An 11,193-nucleotide genomic window follows, 5' to 3' on the forward strand; every position below is an offset into this window, starting at 1 on the left:
TCTTGGTACATAACGGCACTTACGTCTGTCTTACGAATGTACTGCAAATGCTCTAAAGAACGCTGAAGGCGAACAGAAATGAGATATACAGCTCTCTGTTTGCAGTGCGTCAGTCACGCTCGTCAGGAAAGTGAATGGAACACTCACAAACACAAGGTGTGTCCCAAATCGCGTACTTATGCACTATTCTATGACGTTTTGTAGTATAAATAGTGCGAGTAATGCGCTCACACTGAAAAAAAAGAAAAAGTGCACTTTAAATACCCGGATGATGCACTTAACCTACAAAATGAAGTGTGGAATGTTGGACACTTCATGCACTCAACTGTCGCAGCTTTAATGAGAGGGTGCTCGCTGCAGAGCCAAATGGGAGGAGCTGGCGCTCTAGCTCCCCCTCGCTGGATGTAATGGGTGGAGCTAGACACCCAACCACTCCCTAACCCTACCCCTTACCCTATCGCTAAACATAACTCCACCCATTAGTTCACACAGAGGTGGAGCTGGACATCCAGAGAGGGGGAGCTGGAGGTCATTTGGCTCTGCAGTGAGCAGTACTTGAATTTAGCTACTTTGTAGCTAGATTTAGCGACTTCCCCGCCCCTTTTGAGACTTTTTTCAAAAGTTTAGGGACAAATAAAGCAACTTCTTGGACAAACCTTATCTAAGTTCTCCTCTTGCCCACAACTCTGACGTCAATCGAACCTGGGTGCGCACCAAAAGTGCTAGTGTGTAAGTACCCTAACAGACCTTAGATAATCATCACTATCTGTTATCCAGAACTCAATATGAAATCAAACTGTACTCTCTTTACTTCAGTCATTAAAACATATTCCTGGTCAGTATTTCTAAAATCTTAATAGGTACTGCAGGGATTTAATGTTGGTCAACTTTGATGTAATAACGCTTTCAGAAATAATAGAAAATAGCAGTAGATTTGAAAGAAGCCCTACCATTCGCACTGTGCCCAGATGCACTTGAGGGTAAACTTGACCTTTAGCCATATGAAAGTAGGGGCTGGTGGTGTTTAAGGAAACTGCAAATTCACATCCAATTCCAGACTTCCAGCTTACACTCTATTTTGGTATGAAACACACTTTTCACAATTAAATTGATTCCCAATTGATAAAATCAAATCTTGCTGTACATTTTTATCGCATAATGGACCAGTATTGTAGAGTCTGTTTCAAGTCTGAGACCATATTTTCAGGGTCTCTGTCTTGTCGTGGACTCAATTTACTTTATTCAGCCTGGACTCCGACTAGGGCTGCACGATTAATCGCATGCGATATTTAACGCGCATCTTGTCAGAAAGCCGGTTCTGTAATCAGCGTAAATCTCCATCACCTGCGGGCTTTCACATTGAGCAGCATTAACTACACAGAGCCGTTGTTCACTGATGAGCAGCGCAAAAAATCGCGCGAATATGAACGTGGTTTAGCGCAGCTCGTCAGTGAACAACGGCTCTGTGTAGTTAATGCTGCTCAATGTGAAAGCACGCAGGTGATGGAGATTTACCGCTGATTACAGAACCGGCTTTACTGATAAGATGCGCGTAAAATATCGCATGCGATTAATCGTGCAGCCCTAACTCCGACTCGAATTTGTCGGTCTCGACTACAACAATTTAATAGTAGTAAAATGTGTTATGCACTTCATTTCATGTTACAGTAACTTCAAGGGTTTGCTTTCCTCCACATATAGATATAGGTCACACATGGCTAATATCTTTAAACGTCTGTATTGTTGTAGGCTGAGGTTCAAGCTGTCACTCGTGTGATGGACGATCTGAAACTTGAATATGAATTGAAGTCGGAGAAGCTGGCTCAGCTTCTGGACATGAGAGCTGCCAAGATAAAGAAACTTGAAGGTTTAGCTGCATCCAACACATGATCTTCAGATTCCCGATGTTTGCAGTTATGCTTAGTAAAACTAATTCTTCCTGTGTCCTTCCAGCCCAGCTGAAAGACATTGCATATGGAACCAAGACCCATGTGTTCAGACCTGATGTGACCAGCAATGGTGTTACAGATGAGTTTGATGAAAGCCTCCGCTTGGCTCGAGGCGAGAACCTTCTGGAAATTCACTTGGGGAGAGCGCAGTTCTCTCCTGAAGCTGTAGAGAGTCTAAAGGACAAAGATCCATCCACCTTCTGCACATACGCCTTCTATGACTTTGAGCTGCAGTCCACAGCTGTGGTTCGAGGTGCCCATCCAGCGTACGGCCTCACGTCTCAGTATCTCATGAGGGTGGACGATCTCTTCTTGAACTATCTCCACAGCAGCTCAGTTACGGTGGAGGTTCAGCTCGCTGAGGGCTTGAGCTTCTGCACGGTGGCTGCTGGTCAGCTCAGGTTAAATCAGTTGCTGGAACGAGATGGGAAGGTGTTTGGCACCATTCAGTTAGTCGGTGAGTCTGATATTGGTGTAAAGGACGTTTTTCCTGGAGAGGTTGACCACTATGGGTCTTTTAGTTGATATTAAAGGAATTGTTCAACCCAGAATGAAAACTCACTTACATGACTGTCTTTCTTTTGAGGAACAAAAAAAGGAGAAGTATAGCAGAATGTTCAAGCTGCTCTTTTGCACACAACACTCTTAAAAATAAAGGTTCTTTGTTGGCATTTATGTTTCGTCAACATCCATGGAAACGTTTCATTGCACAAAAGGTTAATTATAGTGGAAAAAGGTTCTTCTGATTATTAAAATGTCCTTAACACTAAGAAAAAAAAGGTTCTTCTGGAACCCAAAATGGTTCCTCTATGGCATTGCTGCAAAAACAATCTTTTGAAACCTTTATTTTTTTAAGAGTTAATGAAAGTGGAAAGTGATTTAAACTGCCTAAAAGGACAAAACGAACCATAAAGCTTTCATTATAGTGGTTTCCATCTGTTTGTAGGTGTAACAGATGAGATCCAGGTGTTTGGTGCTCTAGAGTACTGGCTCAAACTCAGGGTTCCTATGGAACAAGCCATTCGCCTTTATAAGGAGAGAGTCAAAGCTCTTGGTTACCTCAACACAAGCATGAGGGACAGCCAGGTACAGTTTACAACCCCATCTAGGGCACCATTTCCTGCTTTGAAACATGCTAAAATTACTTGATCTTTTTTCTTTATTCTTCAGGCTTTATCTGTTCCGGTCCCTAGTTGCCCATCATTGATGGATGGGGATCTAAATGAACTAAACATCACCATACACTCCTGCTGTGATCTCAGATCCAGAGGTCCTCACACCCAACCCAGCCCCTACATCATCTACAAACTCTACGACTTCCCTGACCATGATACTCCAATCATATCCTCCACCAATGAGCCGCAGTTTGAAGATCACATGGTCTTCCCGGTGGCCATGAACTCTGACCTCGATGTGCTCCTGAGGTCAGAGGCTCTGGTGTTTTATGTGTTTGATGATTTGGATGTTGAGAACCAGCTGTATCTGGGGAAGGCCAGAGTACCGCTCATCTCGCTGGCTCACGATAAAACCATCACTGGTGAGGACATACATAGACTGAATTTGATTGATTTTCAAACATTAAAGGGTTAGTTCACCCAAAAATGAAAATTAGTCCACAAATTACTCACCCTCAAGTCATCCTAGGTGTATATGACTTTCTTCTTTCAGACGAATCCAGTCGGAGTTATATTAAAAATGGTCTTTGATCTTTCAAGCTGTTTAATGCCACTCAGCGGGTGTTGCATGCATCAATCCAAAAGAAGTTAAATAAAAAGCGCCCATCCATAAAAAAAGTGTCTCACACGGCTCCGGAGGGTGAACAAAGGCCTCCTGTAGCGAATCGATGCGTTTTGTAAGAAAAATATCCATATTCAAAATGTAATAATCACTTTAATGTAGCTTGCGCAAACAGTTGTACACAGAAGCAGCTCCGGGAGCATGACGTAAGATGTCGGCGTTGCGCATGCGCCAGTGAGTCTCGTGAAAACCAACGTTTGTTAACAGGAGCAAAGGAAGCAAAGTTTCCTTATTAAATATGGTTATTTTTCTTACAAAAACGCATCGATTCGCTACAGGAGGCCTTTGTTCACCCCCCGGAGCCGTGTGAGACACTTTATTTTATGGATGGCGCTTTTTATTTAACTTCTTTTGGACTGATGCATGAATGAATGAATGAATGAATAAATCTAATATTTTATATTTTGAGCAAATATTTCTATTTTGAATTAAAAAAAATATATATTTTAAGTCAAGTCACCTTTATTTATATTGCGCTTTATACAATATAGATTGTGTCAAAGAAGCAAAAATATTGAGTGTTTGTTTAGGAACACTGCAAAACATATAAAATATGCAGTAGTAAAATAATATATTTATTGAGGTTATTGACCTAAAACAGGTGGGGGAAAAATAAAATAAAATAAAAATAAAATCAAGATTATTTTCTAAAAAACTAGCCAATGCAATTGCTTCTTAGGCAAATTTATCTTGTTATAGATATGTTTAGATATTTTTGCTGGAAAATATGACAAGACTGCTGATTAAGATTAGTTTTATTTATTTATTTCGACATAAAGACACCTTTTAAAATTGGTATTTTTATTGTTATTTGTATTTTTTTAAGGTATGTTTGAGCTCACAGACCCTGAGGGACTTCCAAGCGGCCAAATCAGTGTGACTTTGCAATGGAAGTTCACGTACCTTCCTCCAACATCCTCGGCTATCACCACACAACAGACCACGATCACTGGCAGAATGACACCGGAGAGACAGACAGAGACACAACTGATGACCAAAGACCCTCCACTAATACCTCAGCCCACTGTTTCTGAGGTCATGTATCCCCAAAACGTCCCGGTCCATACATAAATCAATGCTGAATGCTTTTTGCTGTTTTGTCATTGTAGAATATATATCTTTTTTTTTCTTGTTCGTCATACTATAGGCTCCAATGCCCAAACCCAGGCAGCGAACTCTACCAAAATCAACTACTAAAAGAGTTTCTTTTGTGGATGTTACAGAGCTTGAAAAACAGGTAAAAGAAAAGTCTGCTCTGTTTTATTAGTGGTGTTTGCTAAGTCAAGCATTGCTATTACTGTTGCTCAAATTAAGGCATTCATTAACCCTGAGTATTATCTTGTACCATTTGTGCAATTCTGTATGTGGTGTTTTGATTATGTATTTTGCGTGTTTGTATTAATAATCACAAGATGGAGCAGACTACAGCCTCTGATGAAGGTGATGATGAAGAGCCGAAATCATCTGTGACCCCTGCACCAAAGGTACACTCGTAATACTGTGAAATTTACAGTTTAATAGGAATACAATAGGCAAAAAAAAAAGTTCAGTAATAAACAATATGTGACGCTGTGCTCCTCAGACCGTCATAGTGCTGGAAGCAGGAGAGGCCACTGCAGTCAGTGAGGAAGAGGATGAGGAAGAGTCTCATTTCTCTGAGGGTCAGGTGATCACCGCCAGTTCTCAGTCTGATGAGTCTGAGATTTCTGAGGAGCTGCAAGAGCCACTAACAGGTGTGTCTGTTTAGAGTTACGGAAATTAAAATCTTTTAAAGCATAAAACATAATTTAACATTGGTAATATTACACATTTCCAAGTGAAACACAAATATTCAGCCAGAAATAATGTTTTCATTTTTTCCGTTAGTATTTGATTTGTCTAAGCATGCCAGGCTATAATATTTAAACAAGTTTAGTGATAAAACATTTTCTTTATTTATTTATTTTTTTAATGATTTTTTTATTTATTTATAATTTTTGTATCACCTTCATATCATTCCAAACCCACGTTTCCTTTTTGTGTGAAACACATAATACATTTATTTATTTTTTAACAATACATTTAAACAATGTTCATGCTGCTCTTTTCTTAAAAAAAAAAAAAAAAAGGAAATGGGGGTGGCAAAAAAAAAAAAAAAATCTTGCACGCTTTCATTATTAAAGCTCATTTGTGTTTGCATATCATTTTTCAAGCTCTGCAGCATTTTTCCGCAATTCAGATTCATTGTATGGAAAAGAGCAGCTTGAACATAATTCAAAACATCTCATTTTGTGTTTCACCGAAGCAAGGAAGTCACATATGTTCGGAACAACATGAAGGTGACTAAATAATGACAGAACTTCATTTTTATGAAGGCTTTAGGATCAGTGTTTAATTTAAACTCTAATTAGATTCCATGTTACCACAAACTTAAAGTGCTTCTAGTATAAAAAGTTTGTGTTTTGTTTGTTATTGTGGGCAGGATGTTTTTTGTGAATGTTTTGGTTAACCAATACTTAGTGCTGTGCGTTAGTATTCAGTTTCATATGAGGAAGCAGCTGTGCTATTGTTTTTTGAATGAGACGAGAATCATTAATATTTAATTCGCTGCTGCCAATAATCTGATGTGTTTCCTGTTGACAACCCACAACATAGGTGTTAATGTGTGTTGACCTTGGCCAAGAGGCTGTCTTTAAAATGTTCATGTCTAACATCTCTCTCTTACCTGCTGCGGGCCACTTAAGACCAAAACGAGAGGTGGATGACAAGAAAATAAACAACCCAAACCCTTCACGAAACCAGACTAGGAATGATCCATCTAATGATTAGTGGTCAACTGATATTGGTTTTTTGACAGCCGATGCCCAATATCTTAGAGAGCATGGTGGCTGATGGCCGATATAAAGCTGGTACTGTGTGTATATATATATATATATATATATATATATATATAAATCCTTATTTTAATTAATATTTAAGTAATTTGAAAATGAATAAAAAATGTGTCAAATAAACACTTATACTTTAGATGACATCTTGATTTTGTAATCCTATGACAGTATTTTTCACAAATAAAGAAATATTTAAAAATATAGCTTCAAGCAGCGATAATCGGGGTTCAAGCACTTTAAGGCATTTAAGCACATAAGAAAAAACATTACATATTATTTAGCAAGCCTGTAACTAGCTAAATCATTGACTAAAAAGAGCATTTTTGGCAATTCCAGGTAATTTACCATAGAAATATGATGTTTATTTACCGTTATGGTGGTTATAGCGCCACCCATGGTCCGATCTGCATACAACTTTGCATGCTTGTTTAGAATTATATGTCGAATGTGCTCACCTAGTTTTATGAAGTTTCATATTTTAGTTTAGGATTTATGGACTTTGGGGTATATTTGCCCACGCCCATATTATAAACGACCCGGTTATAGCTGTCCAAATGCAAAAGTTCAATTTTTTTTGATAATTATTGACCTAGAGAGTCCAGAGAATTGTACTGCAGTGGTTTGGTTGAGATTGAGCGAAAAACCTAGGACTAGTTCGCAAAAGTAGGTTTTTTAGATATTCTTGAATAATTAATGAACAATTTGATTTTTCGAACATTTTGGCATCCCTTTCCGAGGAATGCAAAAACTTACTGATCCCAAACTTGAATTAATAAAGTAATAATCACAAATGAATACATCGAATGTTCTTATTATTTTTCTTATCGTCTATTTTAGACAGTGTTGCCCCACAATAATTTCAGAGCATTATCGCACAACTGACGCACAGCAAGGATAATAAAAGATTAAATTAGCTTACTCCTCATTGAAAATTATTTAAAACATTTAGATCTATTATACAATGAATAGGCCTATAATTAAAATTCTTAACAGTCTAAAATAGCCTATGACTGAACACTGTAAATCAGTCATCAATGAAAATAAAAGCAGCTTCATTTCAGACAAGGAAATTCAAAAACAACTTGTTTAACACGAAATACTTCAATTCTGTTTTATATCAGTTGTATATCAGGCTCGCCTTCATGGTTTAAAACTGCAAAATTTTTAATTTTGCAAAGTGTTTGTCTTTATCAATAAATTGCAAAATGATGGACAATGGTTCACATTTCCCATGATAATAACATTGAGTAAATATTAAATAACTGCAAATAAACAAATAAATTAATGATTAAGTACATTAATAAAAGAGGAGTTGGAGTATATAGATGAGTTAGCTTGAAAGATGTGAGCATATGATTTATCCACTCTGCAACTCGAACTGGAGGTAAGCAGCTGTTTGCTCAATCGCAGCTAGTTTAATAGCGACTGAATTTATAAAGATCTCCCTCTTTTCGTTTTCTTTCTTGCTGTATTAAAGATTAAATGGTTTAAGTTCTGTTTTTGCGCAGGCACAGTGAGGAAAAAAGCACTGAGTTTAGGGCAGTCGGTTCGTAGCTCTGCTTCAACTGTGCGATACCCTCACAAGAGGGGCGACCAAAATTTCTAACATGTCAGAAATTCATCCGACCATCCGATTTCCGGTTGGAAAAGGTTCTCGTTTCTTCATGTACACTACACGAACACTGCACGACAAATGATGCATGACAAAGCTGAAATTCACCCAACTCAAAAAAGTCGCACGAGTCAGAATTCGGCTCAAAATCGGATGAAAATCGCAGTGTATGCCCGGCTTAAGACATTTGAGACTGCGACCAACAGTTTAGGAGTTATGAGCGATTTTGTACTCTTGATCACTGTAGCGCCCCCGTCAGGCCGATTGGGGCGATCCATAGTGACGTTGTAGACGGTGTGAGTACTTTTTTTTTTCTCAAATAAACCCAAGGTAACACTTATTTTACATAGAGCACACAGTGAAAATGAAGTGAATTTGACAGTTGGGCGAATGGATAAAGCGCAGCATAGTTTGAAATCACGAGTTTGCAGGATGTCTGTTATAGATCTCTTCATCTGGAAAGCATCTGCTGTGTAGAAACATCTGATAGACGTCTTTAAGATGTCAGTTTTATAAACATCTTAAAGACATCTTCTAAACATCTATTTGACATCTAATAGGAAACGTCCTGTAGATGTATTGCACATGATCAAACACTCTAAAAAATATGTCTTGCAGATGAAAATGCAGACGTCAAATAGATGTCTCTGTGATGTACGTGTGCTATCAGGCACGTCTCCAACTCTCCTCCTGTCCGCATTCAATTCGCGATAATAATACTATAATAATACTTTATTGTATACCTTATTAGACAGACTTCTATCCGTGTTAGAGAGAATTGTTAAAGGGGTCATATGATGCTTTTTTAAAGATAATTATTTTGTGTATTTGGTGTAACAGAATATGTTGACATGCTTTAATGTTCAAAAAACACATTATTTTTAAAATACTGTACATTATTGTAGGTCCTCTATGCCCCGCCTCTCTCAAACGCTTCGTTTTCAACAAAGCCCCCTCCTTTGACAAGCGCAGTCTGCTCTGATTGGTCAGCTGACCCAGTGCATTGTGATTGGCCGAACACCGCAAGCACGCGTCGGAAATGTAACGCCCCTTACCATAATCGCAGCTTCAGCTTTCAAAATAAATGTAAAGACAGTAAATAATGTCATTAGTTTTACCATCAGTTCAAGCCCGAAAGGGGAACAGACACAGTAATGATGCAGTACACAAGCCGCGGTTAAGACAGCTGACTCTACTGTGATGTGACGCCATCTCTCTCTCTCTCTCTCTCACACACACACACGTGCGCGCGCGCACACACACACACACACACACACACACGATGCCACACACTAAAGAATATCTCTTTGGTTTTGAGACTAGTCTTTGCAACTTCAGGGATCTTATCTATGCACAATCAACTTCTAACACTCCAAAGAGAAAGGAAAACTTGAAATCGCATCATATGATCCCTTTAAATGGCTACAGCAAACAATCACGGGGGAGAATGTGAGCGCTGCGTGCTCAGGCACTGCCGTCAAAATAAAAGTCCTGCCTTGATCACATCGGCCACACAGAAAAACTTATCGGCCTATGCCGATATTTGAAAAATGCCAAGGCCGATATATCAGTCGACCACTAATGATCTTCTAGTGCTTTATAATCTGTACTATCAAGTAACCATAATAAAGAAAATGCTCTGTTGTCTCTGCAGATGTACAGGGTGAGGATGATGACAGCGATGACTGCATCGTTCCTGCTCAGAGCTCACAGCATAAAAAACAGGTGTGTTATATCACTTTGCATCTGAGTGTGTTAAAACAAATGAACAGTGTTTTTCCTGTGCTTGACCGATATATTAAATATATTTTCTAATATGTTTACGTGTGTTTTGGTGTATATATGCAAGACACTACAGAAAAACAGAAATTGATTTTTAGCTTAGCTATTCTTTTCTTTTTAACATGTCTACTCATGTAAAAATAATAAGGATCCCAAAAACAAACAAACAAACAAAAAATTCCATTCAAAAGTTTGGGATCAGTAAGATTTTTCTTTCTTTTTTTCTTTATTTAATATACTTTATAATGTAATTTATTGCTGTGATCAAAGCTAAATTTTCAGTATCATTACTCCAGTCTTCAGTGTCACATGCTCCTGCAAAAATCATTCTAATATGCTGATTTATTATCAATGATTTATTATCACAGTTGTGCTGCTTAATATTTTTTGGAACCCTGTGGTACTTTTTTTTCAGGATTCTTTTATTAATTAAGTTAAAAAGAACAGCATTTATTCAAAATATAAATCTTTTGTAACAATATACACTACACTACCATTTTGTAAGTATATACATACACTAAGATTCTAAAGTTTGGGTCTTTATATTATATTTTTAAGAATGTAATACTTTTATTCAGCAAGGATATGTTAAATGGATAAAAAGTGATAGTATAGACCTACATTGTTACAAAAGATTTAGATTTTAATTAAATGCTGTTCTTTTTAACTTTTTGCAGCCTTGATAAGCATAAGAGACTTCTTAAAGAATATAAAAAAAACGTACTGATCCCAAACTTGAAATAATAAAGTAATAATCACAAATGAATACATCGAAAGTTCTTATTTTTCTTATCATCTCTTTTCGACATTTGTCAGTATCTCTGACAAAACTATGGTATGTATAGTCTCAAAGGAAGTTACATCCTTAACACAGGACAAAAATGAATCGCTGGGTCTCTGGAGGATATTGTATTTTTCATTCCTTACTAATAAAGGGTCATTTTAAATGAGGATGTTTTAGTGTTGTATTTAGCCCATGTAAGCAGACAGCTCACTTGTGTAAAACAGGGTGATGTACATTCAGAGATTTAAATGGTCAGCATAGTGTTAGCTCACTTTTTGTCCTAAGAGGATTGTAAAAAGAAACAGAGATCTAACGACTGCTGTCAGCACAAACTTAAAGGGTTAGTTCACCCAAAAATGAAAATTAGGCTGTATTTTACTAACCCTCAAGTAATCCTAG

At 37.6% G+C, this 11,193-nt stretch overlaps 1 protein-coding gene across 2 annotated transcripts in view; it reads left to right on the forward strand.

The window, feature by feature from the left end:
• Nucleotides 1-11,193, forward strand: part of rpgrip1l (RPGRIP1 like) — a 23,752-nt gene that overhangs the window by 7,472 nt on the left and 5,087 nt on the right. For both annotated transcript variants that reach the window (XM_016448962.1, XM_016448961.1), the window contains 9 exons: nt 1,750-1,867; nt 1,954-2,406; nt 2,896-3,035; nt 3,120-3,486; nt 4,573-4,781; nt 4,894-4,983; nt 5,159-5,230; nt 5,329-5,479; nt 9,883-9,953. In XM_016448962.1, coding sequence (XP_016304448.1) covers nt 1,750-1,867; nt 1,954-2,406; nt 2,896-3,035; nt 3,120-3,486; nt 4,573-4,781; nt 4,894-4,983; nt 5,159-5,230; nt 5,329-5,479; nt 9,883-9,953 — 1,671 coding nt within the window. The remainder of the gene's footprint in view (nt 1-1,749; nt 1,868-1,953; nt 2,407-2,895; nt 3,036-3,119; nt 3,487-4,572; nt 4,782-4,893; nt 4,984-5,158; nt 5,231-5,328; nt 5,480-9,882; nt 9,954-11,193) is intronic.

This window comes from Sinocyclocheilus anshuiensis, unplaced genomic scaffold (genome assembly GCF_001515605.1).
Source record: "Sinocyclocheilus anshuiensis isolate Anshui unplaced genomic scaffold, SAMN03320099.WGS_v1.1 scaffold1445, whole genome shotgun sequence".
NCBI classification, from domain to species: Eukaryota; Metazoa; Chordata; class Actinopteri; order Cypriniformes; family Cyprinidae; genus Sinocyclocheilus; species Sinocyclocheilus anshuiensis.